The sequence below is a fragment of the Hippocampus guttulatus genome, chromosome 1, assembly GCF_054856545.1.
Source record: "Hippocampus guttulatus isolate MCC_2025c chromosome 1, RoL_Hgut_1.0, whole genome shotgun sequence".
NCBI classification, from domain to species: Eukaryota; Metazoa; Chordata; class Actinopteri; order Syngnathiformes; family Syngnathidae; genus Hippocampus; species Hippocampus guttulatus.
The window spans coordinates 14503680-14527111 of record NC_141261.1 but is presented as its reverse complement, the minus strand read 5'-3'; the positions used below and the strand labels follow the sequence as shown (position 1 = coordinate 14527111).

Sequence of the window (23432 nt, the reverse complement as noted above, 5' to 3'; positions counted from 1 at the left end):
CCGAAATTCGTTTTATTGGCAAGTAAGCGTTTGCGCGCGAGACCCCCTCAGTCATGTTTGAGGGCGAAATGGCAGTTGCGTGAGACTCAAAGGAGCAGGCTAGAAGGCTTTTGTTTGCAAGAACTTTTATGTTTCCATGTCATCAATATTTACAGTCAAAACACACTTGGCGGTCAGCCTCTCAACTCTTGGCCGACCGCTCGCGTAAAACCTATCGCTACTCGTGCATCTGTCCATCTTTGTTGATGACATTCTTGAGCAGCGTGACCAGCGGTCTCTGCTTGGTCTCGTCCCAGCTCTTCATGAAGCCGCCGTAGCGTTTGCTGGCGGGCGGGCTGCTCCAGCGAAAGTGCTTCATCTTGTAGGAGCCGTCTTTCTTCCGGACACCGTCCTCCTCCATCAGCTCTTTCTCTGCGCCCACCGGGAGCTTATTGTTTAAATCGCGCCTTATCTCCCCGGGGAAAACCTCACTCGACTCTTCTTCCACGCCATTGGACATGTAGACTTTAATGGGACGGCGTTTTCGGCCGACGGGTTTCCCCCAGCGGAAATGCTCCATGGAGTAAGAGCGCTTGGCGGGTGGGGAGGAGTCGGAGTCGGGCGCGGGGGAAGGCCGGAGTGGCGCCGAGTTGGGGTACAGGTCACCGAGGTCGGCGTGACAGAGCTGCAGACACTCCTGATGTGAGGTGACGTAAACACCAATAAGTGAGATTGCAGGATCATCTACGGCCAGGCGACAGTCGTGTTTTTACCATCATGCTTTTTGAATCCAGCTCCTGACAAGCCGCATGTTCCCAACACTGACTGGCAGCTCCTCCGGCCACACCCACAAGCACCGCGGTCACCAACAGCCATGTAGGACACATCCTGCTGCCTATCAGGTACACACGGATGCAAATGCTTGAATAAAAAGGACTGTGTTAAAAGTAGAAGTTTCAACTCCTGTCAAAACAAAGTGTCTTGAATGAGAAAAATGAGGCTTGAATGTTGTTCAAAAAAACAAACATTAATGACCTAAATAAATGTTTTTTTGTCACACTTTCGACTTTGATCAGATAGATGTTGTACCGATCCGGTGCGCCTTGACCGCTTGGGGGCAGCATCATACAGGCAATACATTCAGAGACAGAGGAAACATCACAACTCTTGAGGAATACTATTAGTTATTCTCTGCAGAAGATGAAGAATATGCGCCTTTTGATGGGGTTTTTTCTGTCTCCATGTATGTGTTGATTAACGGGTTCTAACTCTGCCGAATAGGTGCTACATGTTATTCGTTAGCCCTTCTATGGTGTTTTACCATGATGTTTTAATATTAGCATTCAGCTAGCAGACTAAAGACTGGGGTATGTGGTCGTTATAAAATGGGAAATTCTCTTTGTTTGATGTTTATCGTGTGACAACACCTTGAAGCATCTTTCTGGAAGAATTGTTCACTTTCTGCCGAAGTGCAGTTTGTTGTGAAGTCCATACAATGGCCGTTTCTCAAATTTTTGTGTAAGTCGGGTCATTTACATCTCAGGACACCACAGGTATTCTATACACCGTGCTCGTGCACAAATTCACCTTTTCAGATCTTTTTACTAGAAAACAGTGATATGCAGAAAAACTCACGCCGTGCGCCGGCCAACGCAACAAAAGTTTAGAAATACAGTTGAGTTGATTAGTCTTAGTAGTCGCAGAGCACTTGAAAAAAACCCACTGCTGTATACAAAGTATACAAAATAATTCATACAACAACAAACAATAAAACAATAAGTTAATAACAGACAGTGGGAGGGACAAAAACAGTCAAAATAAAGATCAAGTCTCATGCAGAGTCAAAAGCCAAAGAATTAAAATGAATTTTAAGACGAGTTGGACAGCGAGGGGGGGCTTGCCCAACGTTCAGCGGGAGGTCTTTCCGAAGAGAGGGAGCGGCAACGGAAAAGTCTCCATCCCCTCAGAGCCTCCGCTAAGTTCTCGGTACCTCAAATAGTGTCTGGTATACATTATATAATAGACCCGAGGTGGCGTGTTGTGGCATCTTGGTGTCAAGGAGCTATATTGAAGTCAATTGTGAAGTTCCACGTAGACAAAAGTAGTGCTTTGTCACCATGCATCGTCTGCACCCCGGTTCTGAGCTTCTGGATTAATCTCAAGGCCTTCCAGTGTGGAGTATCCGAATAGCTGTCAAGTATATTTGACTCTTAAGTTGTCCGTCACAAATGTGTTTGCGTTTATGTACCCTGGAATGGACTGGTGACCAGTCCAGGATTTCTTGTTAGTTCTGGTGCTTTGCTTGGCGATATTAAAGTAAGCGGGCTCTGATACAAGTCACTGATGGTTTTGTTTTGTTTTTTCCCCCACACGCAGGCACTCAGTTACAATCAACGTGAATATGAATGGTTGCCGGTCTCCACGCGTGCTGTGATTGACTGGCGACCAGTCCAGGGTGTACCATGCCTCTCCTTCATAGTGAGCTGGGATTGGTTCCAGCTCACCCACAACCAGTAAGAGGTAGAGAAAAGGGGGGTTAGATGGTCTCCTTAGTGCCATGTTGTGGTTTTCGGTTTATTTTGAGCATTTCATCTGTCGAAAAAGTCGAGCATAACACTCGCCAGCAAATTTGTACTAAACCCTTTGAATCAGCAAGTAAACGTTTTTTTTTTCCTCTAGCACATTGCGTCGTCATAATAATAATTATAATAATCTAAAAGTAACTTATGTAATATAATAATATGTTGGGCCTGTAGCAAAAATAAATTGTCACACAAAGCCATCTCTGATTTAAAATTTTTCTGTTGAGCAGATTTATGAATGAAAGAAGGAAAACAAGTCTTACCTCTCGTCGGTCTTTGCCTTGTTCTCTGATGAGTGCTGGTTTCTTGTGTCCTCTTGGATCAGTCCACTTTTTATATTGTCAGCCAAGAGGCGTACACAGACATGCGCACACGCAAACACACACACACACACACATACACACATGTCGCACTAATGACGTTCATAATTTTCCCCAGTTTTTCTCTGACGAATATTTGCTAAATAATTGACCCTGTGACAAAAGCATCACTTAATAGGCGTCACTTCATCACGGAAGCCACACACGATGAAAAAAAAAAGATGGTTTGCTGCTGTGCGGCAAATGTCAAACGTTGGATTCCGTAGATTAACACCAGGTCGGTATGTCGTCACTGGGATTTGAACCTGCAAACCCAGGTGTACGGTTACACATCTGCACACCTGCTGCCCCGCCGTCCTTTTGTCTGCAGGCTCAGCATCGCTCAATAAGATTCTCCATGCCTCTCTAGGCTTTACTACTTGGCCTCTGAGATTTGAAAATTGGCTTTCAATCGTTTTCTTTCAACCTTTATATCCTGGCGGTGCTGCTAAACTGTTCCACAGTGAAATGCTGACTCGTTCCCGGTTTGTACAGATTGTTCCTTTTTTAACTTATTTGCTGCCAAAGATGTTTTTACATTTAGTTTTTTTTCCCTTTCAATACCAGGTCGGCCTTTCAGTACCGGTATTTTTTTTTTTTTCACATGGTAGGGTAAAGAAATGTCTAAAAGTGGCTGGCACTGAATGAGTTAAGTTATATTTCCCGCTTACGTTATAACCCCGATCGAATTTCTATAATTTTGATTGCAAGAGGTGAATAGTGGGGCAGGACTTATTCCAAAGGGTAAAAAACCCAATGGAGAAAAAAAGAGAAAAAAAATCAGGAAAACTGAAATGGTGAATAGCAGTTTTCACGACTGAGGACTGCATACTTATAGTTCTCAGTTTTAGCATGTTTTCAGCAATCTGCAACGATGTATTGTTTTGAGACGCAAATCTCTGAAATCACTTCAGGTGGTCTTTAAATATTATCAGTGGTGTGAACCACTCTTGGTTCCAGGCTTACCTTCTTCAGAAGGAAACAATTCTGTGAGGATCCAAGTGCTGAATACAGCCAAACCTTTCATCTTATATCAACTCCAATACTTCCCACTGTATGGTAACCACATCACTTACATCATGTACTCCCAAAACTAACTAAATAAAAAAAATGGAGGAAAACATACATCATAACAGCAAAATTATATGAAGATTAAGATTAAAATAGCTAGCGGGAAGCCGCTAGCTACTACCAGCTAACGCGGGCAGCAGGCGCCTGATCATAGAATGTCGGTGTAATTAATTACGGGGATTTTTAGCATTCTTAATTAATGTTTGAACATGATTTCAGAATGTGCTTGTGTTGATGATGGTGGCAACAGTTTGTGATGGCAATATAAACCTAAACTAGGCTCTAACTAGCCAACTTTTCACCCCGAACGTAACATCATAAAAATTCTCGTGACCAAATAACAAACACTGAACCTGAACTATAACATGCGTGTGGACCATTTAGAACATTTTCTCCTCCTTTCCAAGGTCATACATCCATTTCTTGAAAAATACTTTTGCCTCTAATGGAACATGCGGCGCCATTAGCCGTTCTTGTGGCCTTGAACATCCCCGACAAACAGACGCATGTCAAGTAATGGCTCTTAAGACGAACTGACCCAAAGCAAAGACTTTTTAATGACTCGTGGTCAAACATTTCTGCCATCATCCGGCATCACAATGTTGCGTTGAATTTGCTCAACACAATTTTTCAAAGGACCCAGACGAGCAGGCTCATGTCCGCTTGTCTGCATCTTCAAGAATGGTGGAGGCGCAATTTTGCGCCTCCTGTAATAATGCCGACACTCTGGACTGAGTCTGCAAAACAGAACGGACATCAGGTCACTGTGAGATCAACTTAATCGACAATGTAAATAGACTGTTTAAAAAAAAAAACATTGAGTGAACTCAAAATTTCAAGGCAACAAAATTTAAGGATGGGAAATTCAACAAAATATTTTCAGTTTTGGTAATGTAAGAAGTGTCTTGCCCGCATTTCACAACAAAAACATTTTCAAACTAAATTTAAAAAAATACATGTTGTGGAACCCCACCACATGTATTAATTTAATTAATTATTATTTTTTTTTTTACAGCTGTTTATGCCAAGGTACTTGCAGGTGGCAGAAGAGTGATTGAGTACCATTGAATTGAAATCAAATAACTTGTGTTTTGGGAGATGCAGCAAGATTTCCGATTAGGTTTTTCTTCCGTTTCTGGTAGGATGCGCCGCCAATGCTAACAGAGGAGCAAGGATCTAAGAAGTTGCAATCTAAGAAATGAGACGAGCCCCCAATGTGTGTTGCTCTGTATTGAGATGATCACACAATATGACTAAAACTGTTCAATGCCTATTTTTTATGTCTGGGGTCTGTCGCAGATAAATAACACTGGTCATTTTTTTAAATGATGCAAATACATTTTTGAGATTTTTCCTCACTGATTCTGAATCTGTCCTCATTTTTTCCCTTTCTCTAGCACATCAGACTTTCTTAATAATACTATTATAACAATAATATATGTAAAATAGTAATATGTTAGATACAGCAACAGGTGGATTTTTTTTTCCTGAAACATCAAAGCTATAAATTACAATGCGTGGTAAAATCCGTAGTGTGGGAACTTTTGTTGACAAACTTAAAAACTAACATCATAGAAAGGTCCGTCCGTCTTCTGTCCCCCGAAAGTATGTATGGTACCGTGGTGAAAAGGTTGTTGGAGACTCATCCAAACGGCACGTGGAAACCTACCTCCATCTTGAAACTGTCATCAGTGATGTCTTGAAGATTGATGATGACATTGTAGTAGGCCCCGAAAACTGCTGTCTCCAAGGCTTTGACTGCAACCTGGAAGCCACACAGACAACGCTCATACCCGGGTGCTTCCAGCTCAAACATCTCATGATAACACGAGACCGATTTCCCCGCTGACAATTCCCCACCTGAATATCCGATTTGCAGCTGACGTTCCCGTACAAGACAAGTTCCTTAAGCGATGGCCACAGGGTGCTCACCCTCTCAGCCAGAGCCAACGGCACGCTCACTGCTTGCTTTAGGCCCTCCTGCAAGGCCACCTCACGCCTGTCAGGACACGACACATCATCCAAATGAAATGTTTCCGTGCCGCTGCAAGACCAACTTGGTCTCTGAAGTTACCTTTTTACTTCCTCCTTAGAATTTTTGGGCATCTTCAGCGCTGCCTAGAATCAAAACAGAGCGGATTTGAAGCACAAAACCGGAGATGTTCCGGAAGCTCACTAGATTGTAAAAATAAGAAATAGAAGATGACAACAAGTCATCTGACGCGGAAAGTGAGACCATGTAGGCCTTGAAGGCAGACGAGTCACTGTCCACCATACGCAGCAGCTCGTTCATGGCATCATGAAACGGAGGAATCAGTCTCCTCATCACGCCGTCCACCGCCTCAAACTGCCTCTTGCCATATGTCATCTGGCCCACCATGGCGCCCAGTGCTGCTCCCTGCTCAACAAAAGTTGTCGCCGCGATGAAAAGGTTTAGCGTGGGGCACAATATTTTGTCTTCTGCCAAGTTACCAGAGCGGCCACGGCGGCAGAGACGGAGCCTCCGCCAGGGGCGGCTGTCCGAGCGCCAACGCTGCGAACAAACTGCTGCAAGGAAAGAGATGCCAGGCGGCCGTTGTCCTCTGACCTCACCATGTACCTGTAACAACGTACAAAATACTTCGTTGCTTACTCTTTCTAGATCCTGAAAAGTGAATTCAGAGGTTTGTTTTTAAAAACATTATACATGTTTGATGATAATTGCTGAAAAACTAGGCAAAAATTGAGAATTTTGTTTTATTCAATTGAAGAGATTCAGTGCTCTTTTCTCACCATTTTAGTTTTCCTGATTTGTGTGTTTATTTACTTATTTTTAGGTGTGGCTAAAACAGTGTCTAATGATGCACTTAAGAGTCCACCATTACCCCTTTAACGCCAAAACAAACTTGGTGTTCATTCGGCACCAGTGCTGTGCTTAACAATTTCTTACGCGGAACGTGTTTGGTTTCCCACCTGCAAAGAACCAAGTAGGAGCGACGTCATTACATCATCGTAAAGCGTCCAAATGTCACTGCTTATGTCGACGTTTACCCAAGAGCGCCTTCGCTATTAATAATAATAAGGCGCTATTGGCATCTGCTGGACAACTTAGCATAGCATCGAGTATACTTGTATGTAGTATATAACAGTCAGGGATATGCAATCGGCAAACTCTTCTATCTTTACTAATCATTGTAGATGTTCACGAGGCTGGCTGCGAGTCGGAGATCGCATGCTAGCTGAGCACATCTGTCATCGCTCTGCTGGTAGGACGCAATTGTGCCGGAGTTCGCCGCTCAACAGTTTGTGCAAAACTGCCATGTGTCCAGGGAGTGAGTCCTCGACATCTGCAAACGTCATGATAACCCCGCCCACTGTCCCCTCCCCCCACCCCCTGACATAGTTGGTCTGTCCCCCACAAATAACTAGCCGGCTCAAGCACCAGTTTTAAGCATCAGAACTAGAGCCAATTTCGGTAGTGGAAAAAGAAAGAACTCGTGCTAACTCGGGCACTGGCCCGGAACTGGCACAAGCACAAGTGGAGTGGAAAAGGGCCACATGAGGAACTTCAGCACCTTTGCGTCAGTGGTTGTCCGGCACAATTACGATGGGCAGTTAGGTAGCTAGCTATGCCCACACCCAGAAAATGCATCTTCCTTTCACATAGTCCACTGACGTGGCTGCTTTAGAGCGCCTCATTGTCTGTTGCAAGTGCGCCTCACGTGTTGTAGAGAAGGCGGAATCGCAGCTGGGGGGAAAAAAAAAAATTAGCCATGGGCAAAAGTGTTACACTGGCATGGCTGTTTTACAGTGCTTTGTTGTTGCGACGACCTGGTCGAATATAAATCAACCGCCTGAGGCTTCGTAAGCAAAGTTATGGGAACCTTTTGTTCTGATAGCATGAAAGCATGAGCTTTGAAAGTATTTTGTGTGCAGGGATTTTTTTTCTCTCTGTCGACCTGCGATGGGCCAAAAGTCGCAACACCAGAGGCTGTTTTTTTTTTTAAACTTTGACCAAAGTAAAGGAGTTGAGTCAAAACAAGAGTCCCATAGTTTCACACACTTCACACACTGAGAGGAGTTGAAACTCACTCAATTATTCGCTCCTTTGCTTTAAACGGACCCAGAGAGTCGAGACCCAGCTTGCTGATCACCTGATCACAAAGGGAAGCTTTAAGAGGTTAGAACCCGATGGAGCCCTGTGACAGAACTCTCGAGGTGAAGCTTTCCTCACCAGGCGCACTTTATGCTCCTCTTCCACGATGAAGAGCTCTTCCTGAGCAATGTAGTAGTCCGCAGCATCCAAAAGAGCTTTGAGAGGAATCAAACCGACAATCTGAGAGCCGACGATGGGCAGCTTCAGATCCTGGGTGGGGGGGGGGGGGGGTATGAGCAGTGTCAGTGGAAGGGCAATCCGGCTCACGTTCCTCTTTTTACACGGTAAAGTTCACAACGGGCAGAGTAGTCTTCATATCTCTCTACTCGAGCTATTGGACGCACAATTGCATCGTGTGCATGAATGGCTTGTTAGAGCTTTTAATGACTTATTTGAACTTATCGTGAACTGCGTTTTTGTTGATTTAGTTTAGCTTTTACAGTCTTTAGGGGTTTTTTTCCATGTTGTGTCTTGTGTTCCACGTTTCTGTCTTATCTTAACTTTTTTAATTTCTACCTGTTCTTGTCAGTCCAGTCCCTGGTGTCTGCCAATCAGCTCCCTCAACCACTCGTGTCGTGTCCAGGTGGACCTCACTTATCTTGTATTTAGTTACTTTCTTCCTGTCTGTTCATTGTTTTGTTTTTTTTCTGTACGCTGCCGTCAGCGGCCACCGAGCGTGTGTCACGTCATGCTAACTGTCGTGTTGTTTTGATTTCCTTCTGTTTATTTTGATTTCCAAGGGTCGCTAACCTATTTGAAGCAGAGAGCTTCTTCTGTGAGGGAGGGGGAGGGGCTGCCACGCCCCTTTCATGACATTGTCCTAATGAGGCTGGTGCCTCGGTCAAGGTGGCCGCTCCTAGCGCCCCTCTCCCGGGTACGCGTGTCGGGCGTTCCGCTGGTATCTTGAGAAAGTGGGCGTGTATGTAGTCTGCAGGGGCGGTACGGGCGAAGTTCCCTCAATTTTATACGCAGAAACGATTGAGGACCCAAAGAGTCTTGTACATGTGTCATTGTTGGTATGCGTAACTTCTGACCTCCGCATCCTTGCAGATTTCCTCATAGACACGGTGGAGGGGCGTTAGCTCAAAATCCAGGATGTTGGTGGACACCTGAGCGAGATTGGCCTCATCCAAGTACCAGCCGATGGCTTGAACCTTTTTCAGTAACCCCGGCTGGGACGTAGCCAAACACACACATCTAGTCACTGAGAGCTTATGGAAAATGATGTTTGACATGCTCATTGTCACTAAGGGAGCATGATCAAGTGAAATATTCCCAACGTGCACCTGGTCTTTTCCTCGGCCCTGCTCCCTTATGTCCAATGCGATGCGATGCGCCTGCTCCTTGGTGCTGATCACGTTTACATTGTAGGCAACGAGGAACTTACGAGCGCCCGTAACCGTGGCGCCCCATGATGCCACAAAGGTGGCGGGGCCAAAATCGGGAGCCCACTCCTTCTGTTTCAGCTGGACAGCAAAAACATGGAAAAAAACGTTTTTTAAGTGAAACGCCGCGGAGGGAAGGAAATGTCAATTGCAAGAATCTGCAAATCATTGACACCGGGCACTGAAAGGGGTTTGTCACTGTGGACAGATGCCACAAGATGGTAGCAGAGCCCTTAAATTGGAAAGGACCATAAAGCATCAACACCATGCATCTAGCATGAACCAAATGAACCCATGGTACTTTTTTTTTTTTGTTCAGTTCAGCTATTCAGCACAAATTATCCACCTTCACATGAGGCTCATTAATAGTGTTGACTAGCATACCAGCCGAACTAACATGCTGTCCCAAGCTGACAGGATATCACGCATGGGCAAAGAAACATCCGCACTTATGAAGATTTCCCGTGTACACCTGATGATCTCTGATGAAAGTGGTTGTAAATCACAATTAAACATGAGCCACAATGTTGTGCATGGCAGGCGTCTGATTGCTTTCAAGGTCTGACCTTGTCTGCTAAAGCTTCATACTCGCCGGCTCTCACAGACGGAAGACTCCTCCGTGCCTCGCTTCTTGCTGCTTCGCCGTATAGAAACACTGAGGAAACAAAGCTCGTTCGTTTCTTTTTTTTTTTTAAGTTTCAGAATTTACGTTGACTTTTTGTTTTCAAAACAACGTGGTATCCCCACCTGGCACATGCAGCATATCCGCCAGTTTCTGTCCGAAGATGTTGGCGCAGCGGACACAGTCCTCCATACTGACGTTCTGGACAGGAATGAAAGGACAGACGTCCAGCGCTCCCATACGAGGGTGCTCACCTGCACGTATGGAATCCAAGCGATCACTTTCTAACAATTAGTTTACTGTAACTCATTGCTCTCCAATATCAATCAAAAATCCGTCTCCCCCGTCCAGTTCACAACAAAGCCACGATTGACAATGACCGCGATTCTATCTTTGGCCACCATGCGACGCAGGAATCGTGCTAAGGTAAGCCATTTTAAACTAAAAAGAAAAATGCCGCATGTTAGAAACCAATCAGCAGCTCCTGCTAGCACTACAGTATTTCCTTCTGGACTGCCTAACAGACGAGGCCCCGGCACTCCTATTTGAGGCACTCTGAATAACTGAACGGTACATTTGAACAAAGTTCTGAGTTTTCGAGTTAAACACCAAACACTCGGAGCACATTTCTGAACGCCGTTCGGGCACCAAAACTTTGGAAGAACCTGCTTGAGGAGATGTACAATTGGGGACCTCGAAATCACTTCTTAAAAGTCAATTTTATACAGCAGACTGTTCTTGACGTGATGTTATCTCTTCCCCCCTCCACTGCGTGTTTAAAGGTGCTATTCGGACTGACCTGAGTGGCGACTCATGTCAATGAGGTTGAATGCCTGACGGGCTGCATTCAGCGCTCCTTCCACCACAGCTTCAGGAGAGCCCACAAACGTGTAGACGGTCCGGTTGGTGGAGGCTCCGGGGTCGACATCCAGCAGGGTACATCCAGGTGTGCTGCTAATGGCCGCCGAAATGGCATCAATAACCTGAAAGTTGACAAACGGTGACAAAATCCATCCATTTTCTCTGTGGTTCAAATCTGAGGTTTTCAAACTTGTTGTGATCCATGGACCCCTTCCAGGGATGAACATCAGTCAAACATAACTTTCCAGTGCACCCCTGAATGCCATGGGATTTAAAGAGTAGTCTATTTTCCAGAAAGTAAGTTGTAATGTTCTGATGAATTCCCTTTTTTTATTTTTGAGAGAGAGAGCCAATTGTCCATCCATCCATTATCTGAACCGCTTTGTCCTTATGAGGCTCACGGGCGTCCTGGAGACCATCCCAGCTGTCTTCAGGCAGTATGGGGGTCGGGGGAGCACCCTGAACTGGTTGTCAGGGCACACATAAACGATCAACCATTCACGCTCAAAACTCGCATCATAGTGTCGTAATGTCACCGATGTAACAGCCAATCAAAAATTGTTACATTGTGTCATCAAAAATAAATACATAAATACGGATATAGGATCCAGTTGCCAAGCCGTTCCAATACAGCATACTGTATATTTTTATTTATTTTTTCTTCCCCATAATACTTTAAACATGTATCATTTTATATGTACCTGCATCTAAAAAGTGAAGCAGGGAGAGTCTCTGTTATTGAACGACACGAGTGCGCTCCACACACTCTTCTTTGTTTCTAACCCACTTCCTCTCTTTTTTGTTGTAGCTTGTAGCTATACCACAGGGAGATTCTTCCGCTTCTTCCTTGAAAATCGCTGTTGTTTGTTCTTCAAGAAAAGAAAAAAAAACGCTAATACATGTGGCAACTCAAAACGTTGTTTCACAAATGCAGTAATACACATTTTCCATTGCAGTGAATTGGTTATCTGTGCAAGGGTGCTGGTACAGGTTTCGCCAACTTTTTTTTTTCCCAATTGCCGTGTGCCTCGGTGTGCGGCGGGCCTAACACATATGACATGAGCATGTTTACAGATTTAAAGATCACAAGGTATCACAGGATGAAATTGGCGAACCCTTCGTGGAAAGAAAGAAGCAGTGGGACATCAGACAATTCCACAACAACTCCAAAGAACTGACCTCTTGATTTTTGCCCTCAGAGAAGTTGGGGACGCATTCAACCAGCTCAGATGCCATAATGTCTTTACGCTGACCTCTGTCAAGAACTGGCTGGATACATCTGTCCGCTCCTGAAACACGCAGAAACACACGCGCATACAGCTGAATCATTAACAGTAGGTCATCACAAATGTTGAGTACACAGCAGACAGCGGCCCTGCAGTAGATGCCCTGCAACCAGACAGTGCTAAATGTTCAATCAATTGGTAGGATTTCCGGTCAAAGTTCATTCGGCTCCTCACAATAAGTAACTCCAACTTGATAAACATTGTTTCATGTGCAAGTCAGTGATTGGAAAAAAAAAGGGAAAACTACGGAATGTTATCCTCTTTGGTTGGACATGAACTAGAACTCATCGAAATGAGAGGACAACAACACCTTTTAAACCTGTGTGTGTGAAAGGTGATTATAACTGTCGAATGTGTATGTGACCGAGCAGTCACTTTCACTTATAAGAAACTTGATTAGTTTATGAACCACGAACCATCATACAGGAGATGTGGGCTTTCTGCCCATGTTATGCTCAGAGGCAGAAAGCATGCACGTTTGTTGGTTGTGAGTTTTACATTTGGCACCGTCAAGACACTGGAAAGAAGGTGAAGGGAGAGGATAGGATTTACGCACATTCACGAAGGATTTAGTCTTCACTGAATCAAATGTGCCACTTTTGGGTTTCGTTTGGGTTTCATTGCATTCCAAACGATCTTCCTGGCTGAACTTGTGGCTGAAATCTTGGTTGGTTTACCTGACGGTGGCTTGGTATCAGCAGAACCACTAAATGTTCACTTTGTCAGTTAAAACATCACCATTTACCATTTACAAATCCACCAATCGCCTTTCTTCAAATCTTTAGATAGCTTTTGATATATTTTTCCTGATTTCTGAAGTTTAACTACCTTTTCTGGCAGTTCTTTTGACAGTTCTTTTGCTTTCTCCATGGCTCAGTATCCAGTAAAGTCGGTGCAGCCTTGGATGAAATCTTAGAAACTCGTCGGCCGTTTATATTTTTTCAGTGTTTTCTATAATGTAATATCATATCCTACTGTATTAAGGTGCCTCGGTAATGGTTCCCATAACAGTGTTGAACCAAAGACGGCAAAATATCTGACAAATGAAATTTATCATAAAAAGTGTGCCAACGTTGGTTAAACTGGACCAATCAAATTATATGATGGTTGTTATTCCGTTTTTCTTGTCTTTTTGTGTAAGCGGTGGTTGGTACCAACCAGCATAGTTCAACGTCTGTGGCGTAATGAAGCAACGTAGATTACGTAATTACGTATTTGCGTAATGTGCAGCTCAATTTGTGGACGACGAAAAAATGCTTCCTAGCGTGTTTTGGAAATTCGTTGTAACGTTTCACGAGCCGCAATGACAAAAGTGTTAGTATGTCGTTCGGCTTTACTGTTTTGAGGATGTAGAAACTGAACAGCTCACTCGGCTGTATCGGAGTAACTAAGCAAGCGGCTAACCAGCCGGCTAAGCAGCTTTGGTAGCTATAGCTAGCGAGCGAGTTTGCGGTTAACAGTAGCTCGTATAAAAGTTCACCGCCAAAGCCGTCTAGTTCCTCTCTGCAACACGTTTATGGACGAACAGTTTTTTATTTTTGGGGAAATACGTGCAGACATTCGGCTGCGCCTGCAGCCAACATTTTGGCGGATTCTAACGAAGACTGTTGATACGTTTAACTTGGTATACTTATTACTTGTGTGGTAGGCACTCACTGACTAACCAAACCCACCGGGTAGTTCTATGTTTTGCAGGGACGTTTTGGTGTTGCATTATTTTGTCTAACGTTAAGCCCACGCGTAGCAAAGTTCGGACACGAAACTATACAACAAAATAGTGACAAAGAGAAATAGCGTGTGTGTGTTTGTATATATTTTTTGTTTTGTTAAATTTTGTCACACAATGACGTTTCTTTAGAATCCCCAAGAAGACGTCGATCGCAGCATCTGACTCCACCCACCAACGGTTACACTCACCGCAAAGCACCGCGCTTAACTTGCAGGTGATCTTTTATTAATGCCCTTGAAAGCATCGTCGCCAGAGAGTTCGAATCAGAAGCGTTGCGTTTCTGTTTTTAATTTTGTGTTCGATCAGAAATCAGGGCGTGGGTGGAGTCATGGCAGCCTCCATCGTCAGAGGTCAGGAGAACGCTTTCTGTAGGTATCACAATACAGTAACTGATAATCGGGCGAGGGTCACTTGATGAGCGGGTTTCTTGTGTCTGTGACAGCGCGCATGGTAAACTGTGCTTTAAAGAAGTTGTCCAAAAGCTGATGGGACTGGAAAGTCCGCCCACAGAAGTATCAACGACCACTCACACGGCAGCAGGGGACAGTAGCAGCCAATCACGGCCGTCAACGAAAGCTCCTCGTCCTCGGAGTTCTTCGGTTAATTTGTTATACAGGTGAGCTTGCTAGCAGTAGTAAGAGTTGATCTTGCATGCGTTCGCTATTCACAAATTCATCTATTTATGTATATTAACCAGATCACGGGACCAATTACGTGTGTAATTTGAGGTATCGCCGTACCACAATAATAATTCATTGTCCAATTTGTCCAACAGATGGCGCCCAAAGCTCGCCTCAGACATTTATCAACGGCCTGTATTGGACGTGGACCGTCTTCCTCCACAGAGGAGTGATTATAAAAGCAAAAGTATACTTTTCTGGTTTTGCAATAATCCCATTTTAAGTTTGCACGTCTCAATGCAAACGTTTGCCTACAGGTTTCTGTTCACCGGGTAAACGTGTTTCCGTGGAAGCCTATGACTCCCTGACTGAGCTGAGAGGACGCCTGCATGATGGGAGGTTGAGTTCCTCCGTGCCAGGATACAAAACAGTCTTGACAGCTGATATTATGCACGAGGTGACGATCAAGTCTCATGTGATCAGTTGCTGCAGTATAGTCAGTCAAGTTGTTGTACAAATAAACATGTATTCTAAGATGCTTCCTAAATGATCTGCTTGTCTTTCATCCTCTTCTCAGTCCACTTCGGCTACAAATGAAGCGTCTTCTTCACTGGAGACAACGCCTGATGCCCATCGAATTTTCAACAGGAAGTTCAATAGGAGCAAATCAAATGAGGAGCCAGGGGAGAAAGAGAGAAATATTTGGATGGCCTTCAGACAGAAGAAGAAAACGAGCAGAGTGTCTGGTCTTTCTCGCAGCAGGAAACAGACTCGATCGGAACCCAGTGAGTTGCGCGCAAACTCTGCCAGCACCTTCCTTGCTGCAACCATCTTACGTCTCAATGCTTCCGTTCTTCCAGTTGTTTTGTCCAGTGAGGACGACGAGCCCGACGAAGGTGATGAGAGAAAACGGATTGACCAAACTCCTCTTTGGAATCAAATACCTCATCAGACACCAGGAGGAGACCCGAAGCTGCCGTCCTTCCTGGAGTTGGAGTTTTTGTCTCTTCACGTCGGCATGATTCACTCTCGCGCCAACGGGAAGATGATGGTGAGATGTAAAACCACTTCATAGCGTGTGGCCAAGTGACACATTTCCTGTTGTGTTGAGTGGTGGCTAGTGGAAGTTTTCTGCGGGAGATTCACACGAAACATCGTAGAAAATTGCTATTTTTCAACATTTCAGACATATATACAATTTTTTTTAAAAATGATTGAAACAGGAGCGTCAAGTGACGTCTTGTTTATATTCCTGCGGAAGCGCAACCGCGCTTAGTTAGCATGAGAGTAAGCTCGCAACCAATGTCAGCACCCTTACTTTCAAAGATGGTGAGGTACGATAAGACTTGAAATCAATAACTCGTAACTCCAGTGAGTGAACATGCTTGACTCGACCGGAAGTTCCAATTTTTTATTTGACTGACTCCACAAAGTGCTTGCGTGCATAGATGCTGAGCAGAGATGTGACGGCGGCCATGTCATTTAATATTACGCCCCAACTTGGAAACTATCTATTGCATTGAAGAGGAGCTACCGTCAAACTTTCATCAAGCGTCGATGGGTAAAGAAACATGCGCCCCAGACTGGAAGTGCCTCACTCATCCGACGACACACGAACACAGCAAAACCTCCATTTTAGTCAGAATTGGCTACATGCTATTTATCCCGCTCATCTTGAAACAGATCTACATCCAATTTGACATTTTAAATTTTAAATCACTATTTATTTATTTTTTAAAAAATGCCCTGAAGGAAAGTAATGTGCGCCCTAGCACCCTCTTATTGACCAGCTGCCACTAGTTGCTCTTGATATTAGACAAGTATGACCTGTTGAGAAAGCGCCAGGTTCTAACGAGACATTGGTGTCTCTGTGTCCAGATTACATCAAGTGGAATCGTTCTGCCGCTTAAAGGTACCAAACACTTCCTCACAATCGTGCGCCTGTGTGTCGGAATGTCTGATGTGTCGGCGTTTCTCCGTCCGACAGGAGAAGATAAAGGCGAGGTCACTGTGGTTGCATCACAAGTGCGAGGCTACGGCTTATGGGACGGCGGTGTAGCTTTGGATGGGACTCTGCTGGCTGATCCGGTGGGGCCCGCTCCATCGCTGCTTTTCCTCTGGGTGACGGACGCTCAGGCCAACGTACTGCACAGGGAGATGACCTTTATGCAGAAAACCAGTGCTTCAGGTAAAATTGCCAGGATTTCTGTTGTGACCCACACTGCCCTCCATGTTGATAGGTCACATTGTTGTGGAATAAGGTTTGAAATTATTGGATTGGATAAGCTTTATTGTCAAATGCACTGTATGCGTAACATACAGCGCAGATGACATTTCTTCCCTCTCAATATAACAATATAACAAATGATTCATCTTTCTCTGTCTTTAGTCACAAAAACCTGGCATTCTTCAACAGTGCTGCATCGACATTTTATATCGACTGTACATCCAAATATTATTGGGTCCTAATTGTTCCGATTTGGTGGAGGTCTGCAGTCATTCAAGTCTGTCTTACGTTATCGACTCAAGTGTATTTCTGGAGCACTTGAAAACAACCACCGCTGCATGCAAAGTGCTGGACACGGAGCAAAAATCATTCATACAACAACAATCAATAAATGAATAAATAACAAAAATAGTCAAACTAAAAACTCAGGTCTCATGCTGAGTCAAAAGCTAAAGAATAAAAATTCATGAGAGTTGAACACAAGATGGGCAGCGAGGGGACTTGTTCAGTGGGACGACGTTCCAAAGAGAACGACCGGCAATGGAAAAGGCTTCATCCCTTCCGAGCCTCCGATTAGTTCTTGGTACCTCTGTGTCTAGTGTCTGGTCCGCAGACCCGAGGCACCGGTTGGGGCAGAGGAGCTCATACAGGTGTGAGGTGGGGCCATTTGAAAACAAATAATAGAAACTTGAAAAGAACTCCAAAACGTAAAGGGAGCCAGTGAAGTGATTCACATTCCAATGTCATGTGTAGAATAGCAAAGTGTACTCAGCCGTGGTTGCCAACTGCCAGCCAGATCAAGGAGAAAATCTTGTCTGAATGTTTTTTCTCGGCCTCAAAAACGTCGTTTCGTGGCCCGTGTGAAGTCATAATAATTGACCGGTCGTTCTCGGGACCGCAGGGCCGCCGTGCTCCATCCTTCTATTGGTGATGACAGAGCAGCTTCCCGAAGCCCAGGCCGCACTGCTGGCATCCATGTTGGAGATGACGGAATTCAAGGATGGCCGCTCTTCCTCGGCGGGGGGGCTGAGCTCCCCCCTGAGCTGGACCGATGGGCTGCTACTCATCCACAGCTGTCCCGCCCCACTGGATGAGCACCTCCTTCGTCTGCTGGGTCAGTCACCGGTAAGGCGAACCTTTTTGTCTCGCGTCCCCGCGAACCGCGGTCGTTGCGTAGGGGGCGGTCCACCTCTCATGTGCGATTGCGTTTGTCTCCCAGGAGATAGCCAATCCGCTGAGAAGAAGCTGCAGGAATCAGGCATCTGCTCTGCAGCTGGCGAGCAGGTCAAAGACGACCTCATACTTATATTGACCAGGGTCTGCTGTAAATGGAGGTGTCAAACCTATTGCAGGGGTCGTGGGGAGTGTCATTTGGGTTGGACCAGTAAAGTCGTTGCAAGATGAATAAGAAGAACAGTAAGTTCTAGTTTTTTGCTTTTTCTTTTGAATGCAAAGCAATGCAAGAACATGAGGAAAAACTTTGATGTCATATCCATCCATCCGTTCTCTAATCCGCTTATCCTCACAAGGGTCGCCGGCATGCTGGAGCCTATCCGAGCTGTCCTCGGGCAGTAGGCGGAGTACAACGCCAACTGCTTGCCAGCCAATCGCAGTAATGTCGTGTCATTCCACAAAACATGAATAAGACCCTCAGATTTCTCCAGAAAGACATGCAAAAAAAAAAAATGTACGCACACATGCACGTTAAATGCACAGCAATTGAAGTTTGCACAACTTGAAAGTCAATATTTGGAACCGATAATGCACACTTCTATAAATTATCGGCTTTAACTGCGCTAAAATTACAAGAACAAATTCTTCGTCTGTTTGTCGTTTTGTTTTCTTCCAGTTTACTTGGCTTTCTCGTCCAAGCGCAGGTCTTGACTCCGCATACACACATTCACGGCCTTACAGACGTTTGTATCGTAACAAAGGTTACTCCCGGATTTTCTTTCCACTTTCAAATTCATCCGTGGGGACAGATAGAGCTCCGGGCTATAAGTTTGATACCTCTGCCTTACAGCCAATCTTTGAAGCGTTTTATGACCGCGTGACATTATTTGGCGGACAGGTTGATTCAGTACCCGGCGGCGCCCTCCAAAGGCCGGATCACAGTGACAAAGGAGGACTTGGCTTGTCTGGAAAGTGGGCAGTTCCTTAACGATGTCATCATCGACTTTTACCTCAAGTGAGTCCACAGGAAACGTCAACCCTTGGAAAGGAGCATCGCTCACCTTCCCTCACTGGCGTCTTCACCCAGATTCCTCCTCGTGGAGGGCGGGGGCCGCGCCGTGGCTGAGCGCAGTCACATCTTCAGCAGCTTCTTTTTCAAACACCTAAGCAGACGGCAAAGCTACACCGAGGGTGCCACTCTTGTCCCGTAAGGAAAAGGAAAAGCTCATGTCATGTTGGATAAGGAAATGACAATGTGTATAAAATGCAGGCGGGGGGGTTTCTCTCTTCTCAGAGATCAGTACGTGCGCCACCAGAGGGTGAAGACGTGGACTCGCCATGTTGACATATTCACTAAAGATTTTCTCTTTGTGCCAATCAATGAGGAGTAAGTCAAGTTAGGAGGTAGTCCTGAAATGTTTTTTTCCTACCCCTCTTTTTTTTTTTTTTTTTTTGCTCGCGCCTGACCCGGTGTTTCTTGCAGGGCTCACTGGTACTTGGCTGTCATTTGTTTCCCGGGTCAGGATGGCAACCATTATGAGCAGCGTACAAGTAAGCTCATTGACAAGCTATATTTCAATCGACTGGTCGAGCCTTCAGCGGCTGCTTGCAAGATGCTCCGACATCCAGTTGCAATTTTGACACAATCTCTTGTTTTAGGTGGATCCAAGCTCCTCAGTATGAGATCAGAGCAGCCGCCGGTAAATATTGCAGACGTATGAGCCAAGGTGGAAGGATTCGTGTTCCCTCGCAAAGATGTGTCGAGCGGTTAGCGCGTCGAGCTCACAGTGCAGAGGTCGTGGGTTTGATCCCGGATCCGGCCTTTCTGTGTGGACTTTGCATGTTCTCCCCGTGCCTGCGTGGGTTTTCTCCGGGTACTCCGGTTTCCTCCCACATTCCAAAAACATGCATGGGAGGCTGATTGAACACTCTAAATTGGCCCAAGGTGTGAGCGTGAGTGTGAATGGTTGTTGTGTGCCCTGTGATGGGCTGGCAACCGGTTCAGGGGTGTCCCCCCCCCCACTGCCCGAAGACGGTTGGGATAGGCTCCAGCACCCCCGCAACCCTTGTGAGCGGATCAGAAAATGGATGGATGGAGAGATAAACTTTGTTTGCGAGGGAACACAGAGTTGCTTTTTTTTTCCCTTCCATGTCACCTTAGGGGCTCTTTATAAAATAATTAGTTTCAATTGCAAGTCAATTATTCTGTCTGACAATGATCAAATGAATTGACATTTATAACATGTTTAATAGTAAAGAAGTCTACTAGTCCAATCATTACATCCCTGCATTTTGGTGTCTCAATTATCGTATGACTAAAGATTGAAATGGGGTGGGGGGGTTTTTTTCTCTCTCAGGCATGCACGGAGCAAGGCTGCATGAGGGAGGTCACGTTGACGAAGTGAGTATTTTGCCCAACTGGTGAATAGCTCCTCCATGTGACATCATTTATTTTTGACTCTATTTCATGTTCGCCTGCAGGCCGTGCATCCTCGTCATGGACTCTCTGAAAGTGCAGCAGCATGAACATGCTTGCAAGCTTCTACGAGAGTGAGCGTTTACATTCACCTCCAAGAGTGTGCACCCGGAAAGTATCGAAAAGTGTTCAGAATGCTTCACTCTTTCCACATTCTGTTATCTCATAGCCTTGCTCTCAGAATTCCAAGTCCACTTATAAAAAAAAAGGTGATTATTTATTTTATTAATAAACCTGCAAATAATTCAACCCACCGCTAAAAAAAAATTAGAAAAAGTGAAGTGCTTTGAACATGTTCTCGTGGGCACATTCCCGCAAACCACTGAGCAGACTTAAGCAGCGATAACTTTGCAAGAGTCACCTGGGCCCTAACAATGGCGTGTGCAGCTACCTGCAGGTGGAGTGGGAAGAACGTAAGGGACGACATCGCGTCTTCTCCTCAGACAGCATGCACAGCTACAGCTGCAGCGTCCCGCAGCAGGACAACAGCAGTGACTGTGGCTTGTACCTGCTGCAGTACGTCGAGAGCTTCTTCCAGGTGATGACACCATATGACCTAACTCCACTTTGTGACCTTGACGTTAGTTGTTTTTTTTTTTTGTTTTTTTACTTCCCAATCTCCATTGAAATGTGCAAAAATACGGTGTACCGCAGACGTGGCAAAAGTACTCCAACTCGGTTCTTCGGTAGATGTACAGACTGGTAAAATTAGTACTGATCCAACTTACCGAATGAAGTAAATGTAAAACACAATAGAAAGGTACAAAAGCAAAAAGTCCAAATGAATGTTGTCTATCAATAACATACCATACTCATTTTTGATAATTTGGCTCAATGGGGAGAAAAACAATCGTTTCTCTCTTATATTAGCCGTTCTCGCTAGCTAGCAGCGCTAGCTAGCATTGGCTCACCCTTGTCTGCTAATTAAATACTGTAACATACTAATGTAGGGAGCAGAGTAGCAAAAAATAAGCACATTAATTATTGATAACTGAAAAAATGCACCTTTTAGTTGTCCCCCCTTGGATTAGACCGACTCTCAAATGCGCAAAACTCAGATTTTTGTTTTGTTTTGTGTTTTGGCTGGGTTCAAGACACAACACATTGATGGTCAGTTCTCTTTAACAAGGCCATAAATCATAAATATTTCTTCTCCACATCAGTTGTCGTTTCCTTCAACGCTTCCTGATCCTCCATGTTGCTTTCGTTCCTGTTTTTTCCGCCTGATATTGCAAACCATCACTCAAGTGAAAGTTGAAAAAAGAGAAAGTATCTGAACATGCCAGCGACTCGGAATTAGGGATATTTGTTTTCAAAAGTAAGGAGAAAAAGTGAAGGTGCGTTTATGTCCTGTTGGCCAAACTTTAAACTGCAGCCGCAGTTTTTCTTCTTTTTTTTTTTTTTTCTGTCAGAAACATGAACACAAGCCTGTGTCACACATTGATCTATTGCCGTCTTCTGCTTCCCAGAACCCCGTGGTCCACTTTGACCCCCCTCTACATTTGGCTCGCTGGTTTCCACGACAACAGGTGCGACAGAAACGTGAGGAGATCCGGCGCTTGGTTATGAGGCTTCACAAGAGTCAGTCACAGGTTGAAACGATTTGAAGATCGTACTCTTATTTTTCTTTGCTGTATATTTAGAAATATTGTTTATGGAAACACAATAAAACACGATTCATCGATTATTTTGAAGCTCTCCGTGATTCCGTTGATTGATTGATTTTCTTTTGTGGAACTGCAGTGCGTTTGGTCTTGGTACGTTGGATGGGGTGAAAGGTCAGGTACGAGAGCGAGCCTGCAGACGATCAGTCAGCTTACAGCTCATTAGCAGGATCACACAGCAGTAGGTCGACTTCTGTTTGTTTCTTTGGGGGGGGGGGGGGGGTCTTTCAACGAGAACATTTTCAGTTCAACTTTTCATTTTGCTGCTCTGCGACGCAATCTTTCAAAACACATCTCGGTACTTCAGTGAGTTTCAACCTTTACTGCCTCTGTTCAACATGATGTCTGATGTCAATGAATTCCATTTTTTTTTTCCCCCAGTCCGGTCCTCTTTGGTCCTGGGCCTCACTGCATCCTGCGTGGTACTCATTCCATCGTAGCCTGGGCTAATCTGCTCAATGGGAGGGGAAGATTAACGGATTTGAATCCCAGACTCCAAAAATAATCTTTGTCCTTAAGATACTGATCCTGATCGGCTGCGTCCATTCGACTTCAAACTAAAACAAGCGTCGTGGGGGTGACGTTGAGTATTTTGTGCTGTGATCTTGAGACAAATGTTCTGCAGCACTCGACTTTGTCCCCCGGTGTCTGTTAAGCTCATTATCCAATAAAAGATGTCCGCTCTTGTTGACAAAGGGGTGGCGGAGGTGTTACGGGAAGCTGGAATCACGTTCGTGTTCCCACTTTGAGTTGAATCTGGTGCTGATTTGACAGGAAGGGAATAGTGGGAAAATCAGAATGACTTGAAACAGTACAAAAAGATCACGAGGCTACAGTGCGACTCTTGATTCAGACGGACTTTTTCTTGATGGTTACGGACTTGTGAAAATATATCTTGGTTATTCAAGGGGTTGGGGCATCACGATGAACTGCAATCTAATAAGACCCCAGGTCCCGCTGAAGGGAAAAAAAAAAGCTCAAATCATGAGTCTGAATTTTACATGTTCTGATTTAACAAACATTAAAATTTATGGGCCATAATTCTCAATGGTATATTTGGCACAAACACAACATTGTTGGTGGCAGCAGCACGCATCGAGGCCACTTTTGTTCAACTTGAATTGGGGGCTTAGTCAAGGTAGATAGTCAAGGTATTTATAATAGCTCATAAATGTTTTCATAAATTATAAACAGTAGAAAACACAAATCCCCTCTAGATTTCTGCTAGAAAGCAAAAAAAAAAAAAAGCAGCAAAAGCCTACT

The 23432-nt window shown here is 44.8% G+C and overlaps 3 protein-coding genes across 7 annotated transcripts; 1 reads left to right on the top strand and 2 right to left on the bottom strand.

Moving 5' to 3' along the window:
* Window positions 1-120: 120 nt before the first annotated feature.
* pomca (proopiomelanocortin a) lies at window positions 121-2855 on the bottom strand. Its single transcript, XM_086112265.1, has 3 exons — window positions 2825-2855; window positions 753-874; window positions 121-676 (listed from the first exon to the last, which is right to left on the bottom strand). The coding sequence occupies exons 2-3, from the start codon at window positions 864-866 to the stop codon at window positions 218-220; spliced, it is 573 nt and encodes a 190-aa protein (XP_085968391.1). The 5' UTR covers window positions 867-874; window positions 2825-2855; the 3' UTR covers window positions 121-217.
* Window positions 2856-4525: 1670 nt separating this feature from the next.
* Window positions 4526-12276, bottom strand: ftcd (formimidoyltransferase cyclodeaminase). The gene is made up of 14 exons (XM_086112252.1): window positions 12174-12276; window positions 10933-11116; window positions 10259-10387; window positions 10078-10166; window positions 9413-9592; window positions 9161-9298; window positions 8205-8336; window positions 8063-8124; window positions 6464-6590; window positions 6228-6389; window positions 6066-6109; window positions 5852-5990; window positions 5661-5756; window positions 4526-4728 (listed from the first exon to the last, which is right to left on the bottom strand). Exons 1-14 carry the CDS (start codon window positions 12228-12230, stop codon window positions 4645-4647), a joined length of 1623 nt encoding a protein of 540 aa, XP_085968378.1. The 5' UTR covers window positions 12231-12276; the 3' UTR covers window positions 4526-4644.
* Window positions 12203-23210, top strand: senp7b (SUMO specific peptidase 7b). 5 transcript variants are annotated; one of them, XM_086112230.1, is made up of 23 exons: window positions 13479-13594; window positions 14139-14223; window positions 14316-14377; window positions 14452-14625; window positions 14785-14876; window positions 14947-15086; window positions 15207-15414; window positions 15490-15680; window positions 16508-16541; window positions 16617-16817; window positions 17758-17981; window positions 18076-18140; window positions 18928-19044; window positions 19117-19236; window positions 19324-19416; window positions 19513-19580; window positions 19689-19729; window positions 20387-20430; window positions 20511-20579; window positions 20893-21043; window positions 21975-22097; window positions 22249-22350; window positions 22551-23210. In XM_086112230.1, the coding sequence occupies exons 1-22, from the start codon at window positions 13584-13586 to the stop codon at window positions 22333-22335; spliced, it is 2400 nt and encodes a 799-aa protein (XP_085968356.1). In that variant the 5' UTR covers window positions 13479-13583; the 3' UTR covers window positions 22336-22350; window positions 22551-23210. The 5 variants fall into 5 exon arrangements, with proteins under 5 accessions (XP_085968348.1, XP_085968356.1, XP_085968325.1 ...); XM_086112222.1 differs by lacking the exons at window positions 13479-13594; window positions 22249-22350; window positions 22551-23210 and adding an exon at window positions 12203-12328 and having other exon boundaries at window positions 21975-22192; XM_086112199.1 differs by lacking the exons at window positions 22249-22350; window positions 22551-23210 and having other exon boundaries at window positions 14316-14359; window positions 21975-22192.
* The last annotated feature ends 222 nt before the right edge of the window (window positions 23211-23432 follow it).